Genomic DNA, 19422 nt, shown 5'->3' with positions numbered 1-19422 from the left:
CTTATTTTGCAGTACATTTTAAAGTATTCTAAATATGTTATTAATTAAACGCTTGTGGCACTGCACCAATTGTATTTAAGAAGCTCATTAAAATTATGCAGGAATGCTCAGTGCTCTGAAGCATTTAGGGAGAATGGTATGAGTCAAGTTCCTCATGAAAATATGCAACTAAAATGAAATATCAACTTCATTATCAATTTATCCATATATAACACTGTAACTAATACCCTGATTTCAGATTTTGGGGTTTCTCAGATCATGTATTCTCATTGACTTTATAAATACATTTTTTAAAACATGAACTTATCTATGTTAATAAAATGTCACTTTTAGCTCAGTTGCAGTACTGTGTAAGAATTCACGTAAAGAAAAAGTTTCACTACTAGAAAGCATAAACAGTGTTCTAAGCTACTGGCTTGTAATACATTTCCTTTGGGTTAAGGAATGGCAACCCACTCCAGTATTCTTGCCTAGAGAATCCCATGGACGGAGGAGCCTGGTAGGCTACAGTCCATGGGGTCGCTGAGAGTCTGACACGACTGAGTGGCTTCACTTTCACTTTTCACTTCCATGCACTGGAGAAGGAAATGGCAACCCACTACAGTGTTCTTGCCTGGAGAATCCCAGGGACGGGGGAGCCTGGTGGGCTGCTGTCTATGGGGTCGCACAGAGTCGGACACGACTGAAGCGACTTAGCAGCAGCAATGGCAGCGGCAGCAGCTTTCTTCTACTGTCTTTCTAAACGTGGGTCTTTTTTTTCTCACTATTTTTCTCCTGGTCTGCCAGCTTACACCCAACAACTCCTTCAAATTAAAACTCAGAATATGATGCATCCAAAGAGTTTTCTATATTTGTACCAAGGTTTATGAATACTTATGTTTGAGTTATTGGTTGCTCAGCATACAACAGGTGCTCATAAATGCTCCTTTAAAAAATTCAGAAACCATGAAACACATTTTTACCTTTTTCTGTATGGGGACAGTATCCTAAATTCTGGGGACATGCATGTATCTTTTTTCCTCAGAACACAGAAAGAGTATAGATGAAATTTACTCTAGTATTTAAGGATAAGGGATTTGATGCAAGATATCTAAGGTATGTATTCATTTGTTTTTTATGGTTGCATATCATTTTGACTACCCATGGCAATGGTTTCAACCCCTCTTTAATTTCCCTTTTCCCAATTTCAATTTCATTCGAATATCCAAGTTATAAAGCATATAAAACAAAGCTTCTGGAGTTGAAACTGCATCTTCTTGGCCATTTTGAACCCTAATTGTATCCCCAAGGCTCAGCTCAGTTGTATAGCTTTGAGATACTCCGTATCCAACTCTTCTTGACCAGTTTTAATACTGAAAAATCATCAAATAATTAAAAATTTTTTAATTCTGTCTATGCTTTAAATCACATTAGATACTACTACATTAGAAAATTATAAGATGTAATCATGTCTTTACAGATGTTACTTAAAAGATGATAGAAGGGTGAACAATCAAGGCATAAATAATTGAGAACTATGTCACAATTCTGGGGATTCTTGCTGTTGATGTGCTTCATGGATGCTACAAAGCTGGAGATAATAAATAATAGGTAACTTTTATTCAGTAGTGTCAGGCAGTTCTCTTGCCTTATCTTATCATCATAGCAACTATGTTTCTCCTCCTTTACATATGAGGAAACTGAGGCTTAGGAAGTTCAAGTGCCTTGCCCATATGCACTAGAGCAGAGTGTTCTAAGTTCACACTATTGATTATTATACTTTTCTGGCATTCAGACTTGTCCATATGTGAGAATGGAAGGTCTTGGCCTCTGGAGCATGGCAATAGGGATGCATTTATTACTATGACAGCATTCAAGGTAGCAGTTAAAATACAAATGTGATTCGTGGTATAATGCTATGCATGAGACTATAAAAATTTAAAAGCAACTGAATAATCTTTTTTATTTTGGAAGCAGTTGTAATATACATTATCATAGATATGAAATTATCATGATTAGCTAATATTTTAACGGACATTGCTTGCACATTGGAAAGATGAGGAAATACACCAAAAGACTTCAAATGACTTGTCTGTCCTAAGTCACAGGACTAGGAATAGATTGAGAAATAGAAATCAGTCCTGGACTCCTTTGGAGCTCTTCCACCAAGGTTTTCTTCAGAATTGTAAAACAGAATTAAAAAAAAAAAATGGGTATTTTGTGGGTTGCCTCAATACTTTTATTAATAGCAATTTTCAGTTTATAATAATGCTTCATGCTTGTCAAAGAAATACTGGATGGAAATTAAACATTAATTACTTGGACATGGAGACTTGATTCACACCTAGTTTTCATTTTTTACAAATATCTTTCAAATACCACTAGAATTGAACCCCTTAATTATTTGATCATATTTTCCCCAGTAGCAATTGTGGAGGAATTCAAACCTGCTTGCATGAAACCTAACGGCAGTCAGGTTTAGTAGTAGTAGTTACTGGCAAGCTTTAGTCTTATGATCAATCCGTTCTTGAGTATTAAATTAGTTAAAAACACTTTCCCTCTTGGCTCATAATTTCAGAAAAAAACCTGGCTCAGTCACATGTTGAGCTCTTGATTATTTGACACCCCATGGCCTGATAAGGCTGAGGAAAAGATCAGGATGAAACATGAGGTATCCTAGTTAGATACCCTACTCACAAACCTGGGACACGTTGGGCTTCCAGACAGGCTGCAAAGATGAACGAGAAGCCATAATATAGATAGGGGATTGAGGACCCTTTGGCCTCCTCATTCTGATCACCTAGTAGCTTTTTCTCAGCACAGCATATCTTTTCCTTGGCTGATGCCTTCAGTAGTCATTCCCACCTTTGTTAATATCCAGAGGCTCATCGTCATTTCCCAAATGAATTCAACTGAGTAGAGCTGTAGAGCACCCAGCGCAACTTCAGACAGGAGGACTGGCTCCCTGAAGGGCTGCATTCCTGTTCTTCTACTTAACGTTAAATACCACACACAGCTGACACTCATGAACTGATTCTCCTTATATTCCTTCTGGAAGCAGGGAAGAGATAATGATTAATACATTACAACCTTTTTAAAACATTGATAGACTGTCTTAGGAAGACACCGGTAGGTACAGATTGTTTCTGAAGCAAAGCTAACTTCTGATGGGAATTCAGAGGTTGTTGGAGAGATAAAAGAAGAGTTGAGGGAACCTAGGAACAGTATGTGTTTTCTTTAAGATACACAGAATTTTTTTAAAAAGGCTATATTATTTAAACCTTTTGAAGCACTGATTTATAGCTTTTGATTTGAACATCAGTGGTTAACTTGTCCTGCACTCTTCCATTTGGTTGTAGAGTTGGTATCTTATTGCATATTTACCTAGTGAATTGTGCCTCAGAAGCTGGCAATGTGACTATTACTGCAGATAAAAATCCTCCTGTATCCTTGGAAAGCTAATACATCTCTGCTGGAGGCAACATTACCTGGGGAGGCCGAGTGTATGACTTGGCTGCTCCATTAGCTTGTTCTAGCATGCTGGGTGCTTAGGCATTCCTAGAAGTACTAAGATTAGATGGTTGTCCACATGGGTTGCTCTCCAAACTCACCTTTTTCCAGTGATTCCCACCCCCCTTAAAACATTTAAATAAAATCCTAACTGATGTCAAATCTGCAGCATCTCCTTAATAAAAACGGAGACATCCAGCCTCAGTACCACAAGAAGGTGGATGCTGCATTCCAGGAAAGATGGAGAAGTAACATAATTATAAACAGCAGGTCCTAACCACTAGTCCACGTGTAAAATCTCGGATCTGATCTTTGGAATGGACTTCTGCTATCGTGGAAATATCTTTTGAAATGATAGTCTTAGATTCTGTCCAAGCTGACCAAAAATGAGTAAAGTACCTGGGTTAATTTGGTTATGATTAGCAATAAAAAATATCAGCAGACAGGATTTCCCTAGTGGTTCAGTGGTTAAGATTCTGCTTCCAGTGCAGAGGATGTGGGTTTGATCCCTGACTGGGGAACTAAGATCCCACATGCTGTGTGGCATGACCAAAAATTAAATATAATAAAATGTAAAAGCAATAAGCACAGTGAGAAAAATAAAATTCCAAAGGAAGATCATTGTCAAATTCCCATTCTAATTTAATGAAGTATGTGGCAGTATCTAGATCACTATATGTGTGAGAGAGAGAATGAGAGTATGGTTAGTTAGCACCTTTAAGAATGAAAAAGGGAGAAGTTGCATCTTTGTCAACTTGGTTATTGCCATCATTTTTCTGTCTAAACAATTCTTTCATTTATTAATGAGCTTATTTTCCTGTTATGTGAAAGGCAGTTCTTCAAAATATGCCTTGTCCTCTCTCACATGTGGGCAAAGATGTGTTGGAAGTCACACGATGGTTTCTTCAGTTTTTAGTTTTATAACTTATAATTTCTGTGACTCGAGACATTTTCTCTCTCTGAGCCTCTATTTCCTCACCTAAGAAATGGAGGAACACTTTCTTCATGAGATTTTTGTGAGGATTTAATAAGCATATATATAGTAAAAAGATCAAAAACATGTCTGTGGCCTTTGAAGATGCTAGAAGTGGGTATTTGAAGACATGTCAGTTCCTTTGCTTACCATATCAGCTCTGTTGACAAAAAATTAATCAGTTGATCTAAAAATGAAATCAAAAATTTTATTTGAGTCAAATTGAGGATTATAATCCTGGAAAGCCCCTCAGAATGCTCCAAGAACTATTCTACCCATTCGAAGTAAAAGCAGAGTTATAAGTTTTTTGAGACAAAGGGCTGGACAGTAAAGGATATATTAATATTACCAACAGTTCAACAGTCCAGATCAGCAAGTACAAAGTGGTGGGTCATGTGAACCCTTAAAAGATCATGATGGAAGAGTACTTTAGAAGAATTGCCTTGTTGGAGTGAGGGAAATGTTGCTTTTTATGGTTAAACAGGTATTTCTGCTGATAGGGAGGCTTGGTCAATGTATAATGCAGATATGAAATGCACAATAGAGGGGAGCAAGGAGGCCAAAGGGCAAAGACATCTTCTGTGTAAATTTTTCTTCTCTTTCCATGAAATATGAATTTTATTTCACAGCTCTTTTTGTAGAATTTGGCTTCTATTGAGATTAGTCCTGATTCACAGTCATGTGGAAGATTGTTTCAAAATTTTGTGCTATGGAAGATCTGGTTTTTTGGTTTGGGTTGCAGATAATACTAATGACTTTGGATCATTTATTCAAGAGATCTATGATTTCCAAGACTCTTGTCACTTAGATGCATCCTTTAATTATTTCCTAGTTGTTATTTTCCTAATTCTTTATATATATATAAATTCTATTACAATTATAAATGAAACAGTAAATATATATCTCTCTATAAAAACTGAATAGCAAGTTATACCAATGGGCATATTCTGACACTCTGTTTAAGGTAGCAAAGAAATAAATTTCACAGAGAAGAGCAAATTCACCATTTTGAACATGACAAAAGCAATGGGAATAAAATCCAGAGCTTGATGTTAGGTCTCCGCTACAGTTTTCCAGTCAAGGCAATTTTGATTGTGACAGAGCCCACTCTAGCTAGCTTAAGTAAAGACCTTCATTGTATGTCTCTAGTAGTTAATTTCATTATCATCCAAGATCAGGAAGTAAATTACAGCCAGACCTCATGGGAATCAAAACTGGATAGCCAAGTATAAGATTCTTCTCTCTCCCTTTTAGGTTGCATGTTTCCTTTCATTTTGTCTTCTCTCTGATCATAGTGTGTCAACTTCATTTTATTTTCTTAACCAGTTTATTTTGGCTTGCTCGTATTGGATATGGCTTAGCAAAGTCATTTCTTAATCCCTCAGACTACACTGTGGCTTTTCATTATTGATGCCTAGATGCAACTGACAACATCTTTTTGTATCTTGGCTCAAATTCTCAAAACAGTTTGAGGTCAAATACCCATGCCTGATCCATTTGGTAGTTTTGGCTGTGAAGGGTACAGACAACTAACCATATCTAGTAAAACCCTTACTAGTTTAGTAAACTTGAAAAAGATTCAGATAAATTTTGTCATCTGAAAAAATGTGGATAACTACTTTCTTCAAAGTATAATGTGAGAACCAAAGTCAAATACTGTTAGGTAAGATGTACAGAATTCTATCTATAGCAAGGGATTCTCCCTGAGGATTAATGGTTAGTGAGTAAGTTGAAGTGTTTGGCAGCTGGTATTCCCAAGTCTACAGCTACTCCTCTTTACATTCACTCCAGCTCTTCTTAAGGACATAATTCCCAGTCATGCTATAAGACGTGAAAGCTAATGAAATTGTATCTCTGAAGAATAAATAGAGACCACACTGTGTTTGAATTACTGGGGTGTGAAAACAGGACAAATTAGCTTGAGCTGCAGAGGAGAAAAAAATAACTATTTGTGTTCCCAAATGTTGAAATATATTTAATAACTATCCAATCTTGACATTTAGAATGTATCACCTTTTTTATTTAAAAAAAGACAACAATACTTAGAAATATTGCAAAAAAGGTAAATGAAGTAGCTGATCTGTTTGTCAGCAAGCTCACTTTTTTTTTTTTTTTTTTTAACGGTGAATAAAAAGGTCTTTATATCTCTAAGCAGGTCCTTGGCTGATAATGGAACATTCCAAACCATGACATCGTTGGTAATGGGAGGTCACCACCTGTGAGTCAGTCTTCCGCCTTCGGGTTATGGGTGTTAAGTGCCAGCACTTTGTGGAATGTGTAACCGCAGCATCCCCAACTTCAAGTTTCGCGGGGAGTTAAGTTTGCCCTGGGAGCCCTTTAGGCTGCGGGGCATGGTGTTGGCGGAAGGCATTCGCTTAGGACCCCCGCCTCTGGCTCGGCCGGCTGAAAGGTCTTAGATTCCGTGGTGGGAGAGGGGGCGAGGGGCGCAGGATGGTGTGGGCAAGGGCGGCGGCCCCGAGGAGCGGGCCGCATCGGGGAAGGAAGCACATGTGGGTTTTTGCAGTCTCACCATCCCGCGTGGAAGGCCTTCCTGGCCGGCGTGGATGGGGGCGCAGGGCCGCTGGCCGCTCTGCCTGGCATGGCCGTGGCGGGGCCCAGTCGGCCCGTACCCCTGGCCCGTTTCCTACCTTCAGGCACTTCAGAGAAAAACTAATGACAGCCTCGTATCCCGGGCGTCCTCCTTTGTTCACCCTCAACCATGTCCGCCCCCCTTGCCTGTCGAGGGGACCCTGCTGTTTCCACGGATGCCTGTGTTGTGATTCGTCTTCGGCTGTCTTGCTTGTCACCTCTCATTTCCCAAAAAAAATAAAGAGGAGGGTATAGATATCCAGATTCATCTTTCATCCAAATGGAGTTTTGCTGCAAATAAAGGAAGTTAATTCTAACTCTATAGGATCTGGAGGTAAAGCCGCCTTGAGATACGCTGAGAGGTAACACAGAACACAGTTCTCCGCAGAACTGACTGCCTGAGGGGCAAAATTGATAAGGATTTTTTAAGACAGAAACCTTTCGGCATCTCTAACTTCAACATGACCATTTTCAAAGTTTGTGTGTGTGTGTGTTTCCCCTTCCCTTGCTTCAGGAGACATGTTTGCATGAGGTATTTGAAATTCAGGAACATTTTGATTCTTCTTGAAGTGCAGGAAATAGATTGGCTCCCTTCAAAAACAAAGAAGAGCCTCACCCTCAGAAACGCTTAGAAAATGGAGTCTGGCAGACACTCCCCATGGTGGTCAGGAGAGAGATCCACACGTGAAAGGTGGTACTTGAATATATGCACCAATTGGCCGAAACAAAAACAAAACGAACGAACAAACAGAAAAAACAAAACAAAACAACAAAACCCGGAACCCTCCCCCTCCCCCCTCACACAACTCAAAGGGAGTTGGAACTCCAGTGCAGTAAAGAAAGCTCAGGAGAAGGGTTAAGGGTCTGAGGAGTCCGTATAGGAATTAAGAGCAAACCAGGCCTCAGAACCAAAGAGTGAGGCAGTTCATCCAAGGTGGGGGGCGTGGGGAGAAGAGGTGCTTCTCCGTTTTAGTGACAGGAAGCTGTCCCAGTGCAGGGCGGGGATGCAGGCAGGGGAGGGACCCCAGGGCCCCCTTTCTGGAGGAGTGCAAAGCTCTCCAGTTTCTCGGGGGCCTCATTTCTGGCCTTCAAGTTCCAACCCTGAAGGCCTGCTCCCCTGTGGGGACCCTCGGAGCATCCTGGGAAAGAGACGCGATCCAACTGTTGGCTCCAGGAGTCTGAACAGTGTGCAGAAAGCCGGTGGACTCTGCATTTCGGCCGACTGCAACCTCACCTCCCCCGCGGGTGGGGCCAGGTGGAGCTGGGGAGGTAGACTAGGGCAGCAGGTGACTGTGGATTTGAAATCCAAGCAACGTCCTATGAGAGAAAGTTCAGCACCAGCTATTCCTGCCATCTGCTCCCAGCCTCCTCCGGCCCTTTATCGTCTTAAGGAGACCATCCTGCCATCAGCCACAGGAGCCAGTCCGTCTTCGGAGGTGTGGAAGGTTGCCACATGATGGGGAGGGGCTGAGGGGGGAAGTGCCAGGACAATCCAAGGGCTCTGTATGTCCCTCTGGGCAGCTGTGGGCTTGGAAACACCAGTTCAGATGCCTCAAGCAAGCCTGGGAACAATGCCCAGACATCTGAGACTCCTCGGACCCTGGAGGCTAGCATTGTCCCCAGCCAGGGCTCAGGGTGTATTCTGCAGCCTCCCAGCTGCACCTAGAAAACCAGATGGCCGGGGAGGTCCTGCTCTTCTGCGGCCTCAAGCTCTCCTTCTCCCTGCCTGGTCCACTCCAGCTGAAGTCCTGGGGCAGGGAGGAGAAAGACTCGAGGACCGGAGCAATGGCTGCCTGAACTGAACCAAGAGGGCACTTGTAAGGGGAGACGCAAAACAACCAGGAAAACATGCCAGAGGTCACCTCAAGGGCACAAGGCACGAAAAAAGAAAGCGGAAGGCATATCGGTTGAACAGTGAAAAGCCCCGATGAAAAGTGAATTCCTGATCAGTACCACCCTCAAATAGCTTATATCATTAAATAGAGGAGTGGGGAGGGAAAAAAAAAAATACAGCAGCAACACAAATGTAGTCTTGGCTTCAGAGACAGTGTCCAGACGCTCCTGAGCTGTCGACCTCGCCTTCCCCAGGAAAGTCACTTCAAGATTCGAGTGTTTTGCTTCACAGCAGAAAGTTCTTCAGTGTCTGAGAAGTTACGCCGTTCTAGGTTTTCTTGGATTTGCACTTGGTAAACTTGTTAAGTTAGTAGTTCCCTTTGCACCCGACAGGGATCTGCTCGGGTGAGGTTGTTCAACAACTAAGCCTGCTGATGGATCTCCCGTGAGACGTGGATCAGAGGACTGAACTCGGCGTCTACATCTCCTCGGAGTTCTGTTGCGAAGCCTCCAGTTTCATCTTTTTGGAGGGTGGCACTCCTTCCAGATCCCCCGACACCCCAGCAGGCTCCTGGCCGAGCTGGCTGCCCCTCTGAGACCTCGATCGAGGTACCTGAGAGATTGTGGATGTCTCTGCAGCCAGGCCCGCATCTCCAGACGGCTGCCGATCGACTTGCTCCGAACTGTTCATCGAGTTTTCCATTGAAGACTGTGAATTCTGCTCGTCGGAAGCATCTTCGGCCCCAGGGAGCTCCTTCCCATCGGCCTGGGCCTCGTCCACCTTGGTGTCAGTGCCATCGCCGGGCGCAGCTGAGTTGGGCTCGGGAGCAGGGCTGGAGTTGCTGCTGTTCTCCTGTTTGATGGGGGAGGCGTCTGCGATGGAGCTCTGGTTGCTGTTATCATCATGCATGTCCATCATTCCCGGGGAGGAGCTGTTCTCCGGGGTGGTCACTTCTGAGCCACACTTCTCGTCGTTGCCCTTCTTCTTGTTCTTGTTTTTATCGTCAACCTTTGGCTCCGTCACGGGGACCCACTTGTAGATTCGCAGGGATGTGTCGCCCACAGTTACCCACTTCTTCTCCCATTTGCGCACTTTCTCGATAGCCGCCATGACCCTCTTGATATCATCTTTGGCCCGGCTCCTGGTCTCGGCTCGAACCGACCTGCCCGACATGGTTCTGGCGGGGAGAGAGAGGCTGGGGGAGCGCGCCCGCCGGGTCCTGCTCGCGCTCCGCGGCGGCCACACTCGCGCCCGCCCGCCCGCTCACTCACTCACACAAGGACACACACACACACACACTCGCACACATACACACACACACAAAGCCTGGTGCCGCCGCGCGCCCCAGCAAGCTCACTTTTTAAGATGAACTATAATCTTCGACATGAACTAATCACTTCTTTTTATCAGGTCAATTTACTCAATTTGTGATTTGCATTTTTTAAAAAGGTTTTTTGGTTTGTTTTTGTCTTTTGTTTGCTTTAAAAATGAGGGATTCTGGGAAGAATTGCTTAACTGTGCAACTCATCATTTGGAAAATATATCAGAATGTAGAGATCAGGCCAAAAATAAACAAAAAAATAATTAACTGATTGATATGGTGCTTTTACATGAAATCCTGGGCTAAATGTTTTATTTAGTGTAGTTTGTTTTTTAATGGTCTCTGTTGACCTCATAAAATAAAAATTGGAAAAAGATGACTGCTTTTTTAATGTCTTGTTCCCAAAAAGCTGTTCATGAGATAGGACTCGACATTTTCCTTGTAACACTTCACTCACACAGAACATATTGGCATAGCCTAACTCTGCTGTAACCTGAGGCAATATGACTAGCTGAGATGTCATTTCTAGGGTAACATATCAGGTTGAATAGCTAGTTATATATGAAGATGCTTAATTAATTTTCATTTAAGAGATTTACTGCAATCTTACAGAAAACATTTTGAATAATAATATTCATTCCAACAACTATGACATCATCGTCATCTGATTGTACAGTCATTTGAATGACCGTGAAATATCTGTGCAAAATTTACAGGCCAATATTTATTTAACATCCCAGTGAGGTCTCTCTTATCCTGTAAGATGGATTATGGCCAAATTAATGATGACTGATTTTAGTAATCTAAAAAATGTTTAGGGCATGAAAGCCACTAAACATTATGACTAATAAATTAGATGAAATACATGGTATACCATTTTTCCTCATACAAAAAATCCAGGTGGTCTGTACAACCAAAATTATTTGATGAAAGTTTCCATAAGTCAAAGCTCTTGCCAAACCATAGGCTACTTCATCTATAACTTCTTACTAAGCATTTAGTTTTCCTACTTCAGTTTTTTCTATGAAGCTTGTATACACCTATTAATCTCTTATCCCTCACCTCATTTTTTTCCCTTTTGTTGTGTCTTCTGGTGTATGCTTTAAAACTTTTTCTAATATATTAATTGTGTGTCCTCAACTAGATTATGAACACCTCGAGAGTACAAATAATTTCTTGCATCTCTTTACTAAAAGTTGTTTATCAAATTAATGTACATGTACTCAATAAGTACTTTCTGAATAAGAATGTTTTATACACAATAGCCTCAGCTCAGACCCCCTCAACAGCTCATAGACATTTAATCTCTCATGTCTAATATATTTACCAAGAAGTTCTTTTTATAGTAACTATTGACATTTAGTTGATGAAAGGTGTATAATACGATTTATATCCTATTAGCCAATGCATAAAATTTTTAAATGTTTATTTTTGTGTTCCTTGTGTCTTATGACATAAGAATGAAAAGTCTCATAAATGCCTCTTATAAAAGTGATATTATGCATATTCAGTTTCATGTTACTGAATTTTCTATTTGTACGATTTCAACTAAGTAGGTTAAGCAAGGGAGAGATTAAAATCTTCTGCTTTAGAATAATCTGAACTTGTAAAAGAGATCAGGGAAACAAAGACTGGAAGTTAAGAGAATAGTTTCAAAGTGATTAGTATATCCTGGCAAGAGATGATAATGATGATGTCAGAGTCTAGTTGAGTGGCTTTGAGGGTGGAGAAAGATGGTTAGATTCAAAGAATATTTAGTAGGTAGAATAAAAAATTTTGGTTGAATTTCAGATATGGTGAGGGGAAAGAGAGGATGGTTTTTGTTTCTAAAGATCCCTCTGGCTCGTATTGCAGAGTGATGAGAAGGAAAAGAGGAGCCCGGAAGACGTATGGGTTGGTTTGTTAGGGAGTTACTGTTGCTGTCCATGATGACAATTTGGATGAAGATGAAAGCAAGTGGGATGGATAGAGGTGGACTGATTTAAGAGAGATACTGTGTTTAGAGGGTTAAAAACAATAATTGATAATGGCTTAGATATAGGAGGGGGATTAAGAAGAATGAAGTGTCAAGGGTGGTCCTAATGCATGGGTAGCTGGATGAATCATTTACTGAGGTAGGGAGTTGTGGAAGAGGATCTTATTTGGGAGGAAGATCAAAAGTTTATTTTTGGGATGTTGATCTTGAGATGACTTTGGAACATTCAGGAAGATTTTTCAAGTAGGTGAGTGAATATGTAAGTCTAGAGCTATGAAGGGAGGTTTTGGCCGGAGATACACTATTGTGAGTCATCACGTATAGTTGACAATTAAAGGCATGAGAGTGGATGAGATTGTCAGAGAAAAGAGAGGACTGTCAGTTGAGCTTAGAAAAATTTTAGCCTTTACCCACTAGGACGAGGGAGTTACACCTGAAAAGGAGATAGAGGAGAAATTTCAGGGTTTGAGCACTGGGGCTCAAATCTGTCATTGGGCTGGAGCAATGACAGAACAAGTGATAGAGTGTACGGGATATTCATAGAAGAGGGTTTTTCCTTCTCTCATCTCTGAGATTGATGTTTTTTCTTATTTCCATACTATCTGTTGATCTGATTCATTTGTGGAAACTATTCTGATAAGCAGAGAATTCTGTTTCATGAGCAATTGCTCAGTGCTTAAATCATAGAAAATATATTTGTTTTTGTTTTTATTTTTTTAGGATTTTTCTTATTTTTAATACATGCAAAAGTGGTGTTGTAGGAATGAGGAAGGGAAGAAGTCCTTATTCCGCTTTTTGAGAAAAATTCTGATTAATATTTTAATGGTGTTTCTGCTGACAATTTTTTTTTTTATCACAAATGCTTTTTTACATAGTTGAATTCATCAGTTCAGTTCAGTCACTCAGTCATGTCCAACTCTTTGTGACCCCATGGACTGTAGCATGCAAGGCTTCCCTGTCCATCACCAACTCCTGGAGGCTACTCAAACTCATGTCCCTCATGTTGGTGATGCCATCCAACCATCTCATCCTCTGTCGTCCCCTTCTCCTCCTGCCTTCAATCTTTCCCAGCATCAGGGTCTTTTCAATGAGTCGGTTCTTTGCATCAGGTGGCCAAAGTATTGGAGTTTTAGCTTTAGCATCAGTCCTTCCAATGAATATTCAGGACTGATTGCCTTTAGGATGGACTGGTTGGATCTCCTCACAGTCCAAGGGACTCTCAAGAGTCTTCCCAACACCACAGTTCAAAAGCATCAGTCTTCAGCACTCAGCTTTTTTTCTAGTCCAACTCTCACATCTTAACATTGCAAATATGTTTGTAACACCAGAATAGAGGAAATACAATTCTAGAACTAATGCCATTCTATCCTGCCACTCTTTTTAAAGAATTTTCACACTTTAAGGAAGATAGTATTTTGGAATGATTACGGCCTGGAAGATAGCCCCTCCTGCTTACTCAGGTCTCTATTCTGCTAGACTTATCAGAAGTTATCTCTTCTCTGCTCTTTGCTTGCATTTTCTAATTATGTACCACAGTTCTTAAAATAACAGTTATTTTAACATAATAAAATATGTTTTCTCAAGCTAGAATTTTATAATTCCTCCTTTTTAGACATCACAGGAACCAGCAGTAATGGCCCAAGGAGTATATGTTTTCACCTCTCCAAATTTCCTTCCTGTTTCATGCAGTAATAACCATTTGCTAAGGACCATTTCCTTGTTGCCAAAGTAATGGAATGTCTGAGCCTGAGGTTAACATTTTTAATAGTAATGTTACATTAATTTAATAATATTATCTTGCAAAGTAAATGTAGCATTTGGCCATGAAGAAAACCATGAAGGCCAGCTCAGTAATTTGTTCACTCATGGTTAATTATGAGAATGAAAAAATTAGAACTGCACTCAGAAATAAAAAGGAAAGACCTACTGATATAAGCAGCAAAATGGATGGATCTCAGAATTGTGAGGGCTTCCCTGGTGGCCCAGTTGGTAAAGAGCCTGCCCGCAACGCGAGTGACCTGGGTTTGATCCCTGGTTTGGGAAGATCTCCTGGAGAAGGAAATGGCAACCCACTCCAGAATTCTTGCCTGGAGAATTCCATGGACAGGAGTCTGGTAGGCTACAGTCCATGGGGTCACAAAGAGTCGGACACGACTGAGTGACTAACTTTTACTTTCAGAACTGTTTATGCTTAAAGAAGCCAAGCAAAATAGAATACATGATGTATGATTTTATTTCTGTAAGATTTTTAAAACTAGAAATGTATCTATAGTGACGGAACAGGTCAGCGGTTACTGGGGCTTGGGGCTGAGGGTAGGGGAGAAGCCTGGGATGCATCACCAAGGGACTGGAAGAAACTTGAGGAGCTAATAGAAATATTCATTATTTTGATGTGGTGATGATTTCAAATGTTAGAACTAATCAAACCGAATACATATTTAAAGTTTGTTTTACTTTGGTAAATTATATTTTTAAAAAAAACTAAGTAACAATAAAAATCAAATTTACTCACCCTTCAAACTCTCAGTTTCTGTGTCCCTTTCATTTTAGAGGTGAGGAAACTGAAAGCAAAGGGCAGTATATCTTATGAAAGTTTCTCTGCCTGGTGTTAGGGCTGGTTGGTTATGATTAGATTGCGATTTCTCAACAACTGCCCTTCCAACAGAGTATCTCCTCCTCCTTAGAACCTTACCTAGTGAGAGAAAGAGGCCTTGAAATACTACATCCCTGGTGGTTAAAGGAGAGCTGTGTATGTTGTGAACATTGGTATTGAAAAATGAAAAACTTTACTTACCACTCAGATGTCCTTTAATTACATGCAATAAAATTTCATCATCAATGTAGAGTTGTGGAAGTTCCATGCAAATTTGTAATAGGTTAAAATTTAATATTTTTAAAGGAAAATGTCATTTTAGTTGTCAAAGATAAGTGATATATTAGTGGAACATAATTATATTTGCAGTTAAGCCCCTATTATATAATGTCTCATATTTCAAAACCTCTGATTTTGACTATTTTTTAATAACTTGGAATTCAATAATAAATGCATTTCTGAATTGTTACAAAGTCTGTATTAATAGACTTGTCTTAGAAAGTGTTACGTTTTCCCAGTCTATTGAAAATGTTGAAACCCAACATTCTGCCTGCAGTTTTTCTAGGATGTATTCAAAGGATTCATTTTTGTTTGTGTTTTAGATGGGCCAAAATTTGATGAACATGATTAATGTTATATTTTTTATAACTTCTGAATACTTTCTTAAAAATAAAAACTGGTTCATTGGGTAAAAGAAGAATGAGTGAGAGTAGCAGTTCAAAATGTAATTAGAATTAAAATGACAGGATTTGTTGCCATTGTATATTTTGAATAATTTTTTTTCTTGACTCTATGGAAAACACAAAAGTTGTTTATATTTATCAATCATTTTCTACTTAACATTGTTATCATTCTAGCCAAGATACTTGCCGTTCCTTTTCTGCTAGAAAGAGTTGGTTAACCTCTTGTGCACTCATTTTTCGAACCTTTAATATCAGCATTCATGGACATGCTGCAGTGCAGATGTAATACGATAGGACAGAATTACATCCTGGTTGTTAAGAATGCATCATTGATATCTTCTGGAGAAGGGAGCAACGGAGTGTCAGAAACCAAAAAGCTCTCACTGGGAAAGCTGCCGTGTTCCTCTATCTTCAAAACTAGAAAGGTAGAATCTCTCTGTAACCTCTGACTCTTAGCCACACATGTTCTTTTAAGGAATCATGTGATTAGGATTGAGAACACCTACATAATTCAGGGTACTCTTGCTTTTGCAAGGTCCTTAACCTTAATCACATCTGCAAAGTCACCTTTGCGACTGAGAGTAGCCAGGTCATAGGTTTTAAGGATTAGGGTATAGATGTCTTTGGGAAGCCATTATTATGTTTCATATATGGGTGAAATTCAAGAACGGTTAGGAACTAAAACAAGGGCAGGGAGAGACTGAATTAATGGATATATTTTAGAGAGTATCAGTTGGTGTGGTTTTCAACAGAAGAGTCAACAAATGGTGGGGGGAAGGGCAGGAAGGGGGGAACTACCAACAGAAAAAAAAGCAGGCATCAGGATAACACTTTCAGTTTATTAGTTGCCACACTTTGCACGTAAAAAGCAATACTCTTTGTTCAGTCAATATTTAAATAAACTAATAACATGAAAGGGTCTGTTCTGTCACCTGGTTTTCAATTTTGTAGCAGGTGAAATTTCATTACTTAGGTACTTGAAGTTCTGTAGCAAACATTCATTAGAATGAGTTGACAACTATTAGGGTAAAAGAAAAATTAGGTTAATACCATTTTTAAACCTAGAGTTTCTTGCTTAGGATGAATTAAAGATTCATAGGAGAATGATGATAATTATACACCAAATAAACTAGAGATTATAAGAGTCTTCTTCGGAAGATTTTTTTTACTTAAATAGGTAAAACTATGTTATGTGAACATCAAAAGGCGTGTAAGATTAGTTCTAGCTTTTAAATTAGCAAAACAAAAAAGTTCTATTTTCACAAAGCTTAGTTGATATGGAAAGGCCGATTATACTTCAAAAAAATTTTTTAAAAACATTGCTGGATAATATTCTTTTTGTTTTAGTTAGTTAAATGCCCTTCATTCCTTAAGGAATCCTTTTAGACTATATTTTTCTTTTCAAAATTAATTTTAATAAATGGACTGGATAAAATTAATACTCACTTGACTCTAATAGATGCAAATATAGCTGGATTTGGTGGTCTTAAAATTAACTGTAGTTTGAGATTTAGAGCTCAAGCTATAAAGTCTGTGACAGGTGATCTAGGCAGAGTTGGAAGATAATTTTGTGTATCATGGGAAATTCCTCAGCTTCAAGTATGTAGAAAATTTTAAAAAATGCTCTCTTATGTTTATAAGGAAAAACTGGTTTTACATATAACAAATAGCTGAACTTTGCAGTAGAATTATCTGGTCTGTTTTTTAAAGTTAACTCTAAATTTAGTAATTAATGGCTGCTAATTGACACCATGTTTACCAGTGTAATTCTCTTATTCCATCTCCTGGAGTTGGGTAGATAACCTGGGAAGATCCAGAGTTTGCTTTATTTCACTCTTCCTCGAGCCTTAGAGGATAAAAGAAGAGGACCAAGTGAAGTGAAGGTCATCTGAAGGCAGGGAAGGGAATTAATGCTTCTTAACACAAGCTATGCACTAGGTACAATGCCTCATGTTTTACACACATTGCCAAAGCTTACCAAGCTCATTATTATCCAAGACAGAGAAATGAAACTTAGAGTGGCCAAGAATTTTGTCAAACACACCTGCGCAGTACAGCATCACTTGAATTCAAGTAGACTTGACTCTGAAGCTTTGTTCTTCTCATTGTCTCTGTGCTTCCTTCTTGAACCTAAAGATCCATTTTTTCTGCTTCTGCTCCTTAAATAGAAGACACTGTGTACCATAAAGAAAGGGCAGGTCCTCAAAATGTGTGACACTGACAGGTTTACAGGATTTTCCAAAGTATCCCAGGGTTCCGAAATCAGAAAAGCCTTCAAGTCATGGAGCCATTCTTGTTATAGTTGTGTGATCCTTCTACTCCTTTAACCCAAAGTCTCACTTCCATGTAGTTATGAATCTTCTCCAGGAGCAGATGGACTATGAAGTTGGCTATGTTCTCTGCATGGTTACAGTGTAGGAGGGCTCCCTTTTCTCTACACCCTCTCTAGCATTTATTGTTTCTAGATTTTTTGATAGCCATTTTCTGAATGGTGCAAGGTGGTTCCTCATAGTTTTGATTTGTGTTTCTGTATTGATTAGCAATGTTTAGCATCTTTTCCTGTACCTCTTAGGCATTTGTATGTCTTGGACAAATGTCTATTTGAGATGGTTATACTTCAGCTCAGATCTTCCTGTCTTATCAACTCAACGGGATTTCTCTGAGGACTCCTGCCTGCTTGTCTGTTCCTCCCTTCCTTACACTCAATCGGGATAAGGAATAGAATGTAGGGCCTACATCATTTTTCCTTATTTTAAAAAAACATTAATAATGTGGACTAAAGTTGGACCTACAAAACAAAAAGAGTTATCACACAGGCTACTGAAAGGGAAATGACCTCATATGTTGAGGAGTAAGAAAGGCAGGAATATATGGAAAATATGTTTGATAAAATGGATGCAGATCTCTGTACTCTTTTTATGTGATGAAGGATAATATAATTGTGTTCATGGTGTATTGATCACAAGTGTATTTTATTTTTAAGGCCAGTATGGTATCATTTAAAAAACATCTATGGAAGTACTTAAAATTTAAGTGGGCTTTGGTGAAAAGGTGTTGGTTACATCATAATGCTGATAAGCAGGAAAATGTACCTCAATGTGATGTCCTTAGTCTTTAACAGTGGTGTTTATAAGGAATTTATAGTGATAGAACAAAAAACCTTTACAATAATATTTTAAAAACAAGATGGAAGTTGGGGATATGATATTTACTTAATTATGAAAGTGGATAAAATTCTAAACAAAACTGCTAAAATGTTAACAGTATTTGCCTGGGGAGTTTGGGCTTATTGCTGATATTTTTCTGCTTCATTATATTTTTTCCCACTACTTTAAAGTGGAAAATCAAATAAGGTTCCATGATGAGAAAAAAAAAGAAAAAGCAGACAATTTTATGAGTATTTTCAAGTGACCAGTGAGGAAACAAAAGATCTTTCTGGCCAGATGAGACTTAATATTACTGCAGGTTAATTGATTTTGTGATCCTTCTGCTGAGATTAAAGGCAGTAGAAATCAGATAGTAACTGTACACCTAAATATTGTGTTATTTTAGCAACAGGAAAAAAATACTAAAAGTGATGCAACAATTTTTCAACCATCATGAATCAAGAAAAGGCATCTCAGGAATCATATAAGGCACATTTTTGAACATTAAAATGATCTTTGTAGAAATAATCATAAATCAGTTATATAATTTTGAAGTAAAATAGGAATAGCATCTTAGTGCATTTTGCTATGTTCTAGTTCTTATAATTTCCTCTGATATGATTAGCTTTGTCTAAAAAACCACACAGGTCATTTAGAAGTTTGGAAACAAGCTATCAGGTATCAGCTCATACTTTTTAGAGCTATTAAACTACTAGACTTGGGGATTAACATCAGTAAGCAATGAGTAGTAGTTATATAAATTCATAAGTATATTACTTTTAAAATTCTGAGTGTTTCATTTTTTCTAAATAGATGTTG

At 39.1% G+C, this 19422-nt stretch overlaps 2 protein-coding genes across 2 annotated transcripts in view; one reads left to right on the top strand and one right to left on the bottom strand.

Moving 5' to 3' along the window:
* TRPM3 (transient receptor potential cation channel subfamily M member 3) overlaps positions 1-19422 on the top strand; it is a 937530-nt gene that overhangs the window by 122036 nt on the left and 796072 nt on the right. The gene's annotated exons all lie outside the window — the stretch shown is intronic.
* On the bottom strand, positions 8967-10152 carry LOC128052028 (B-cell CLL/lymphoma 7 protein family member A-like). The gene has a single exon (XM_052644503.1). It carries the CDS (start codon positions 10056-10058, stop codon positions 9363-9365), a length of 696 nt encoding a protein of 231 aa, XP_052500463.1. The 5' UTR covers positions 10059-10152; the 3' UTR covers positions 8967-9362.

The sequence above is a fragment of the Budorcas taxicolor genome, chromosome 8 (assembly GCF_023091745.1).
Source record: "Budorcas taxicolor isolate Tak-1 chromosome 8, Takin1.1, whole genome shotgun sequence".
Classification (NCBI taxonomy): domain Eukaryota; kingdom Metazoa; phylum Chordata; class Mammalia; order Artiodactyla; family Bovidae; genus Budorcas; species Budorcas taxicolor.
The sequence above is the reverse complement of the archived record's forward strand: the minus strand, read 5'-3'. Positions and strand labels throughout refer to the sequence as shown.

Bases quoted from the DNA above. Each gene is read 5' to 3' on its own strand.
- LOC128052028 (XM_052644503.1), bottom strand. From the start codon at position 10,058: ATGTCGGGCAGGTCGGTTCGAGCCGAGACCAGGAGCCGGGCCAAAGAT.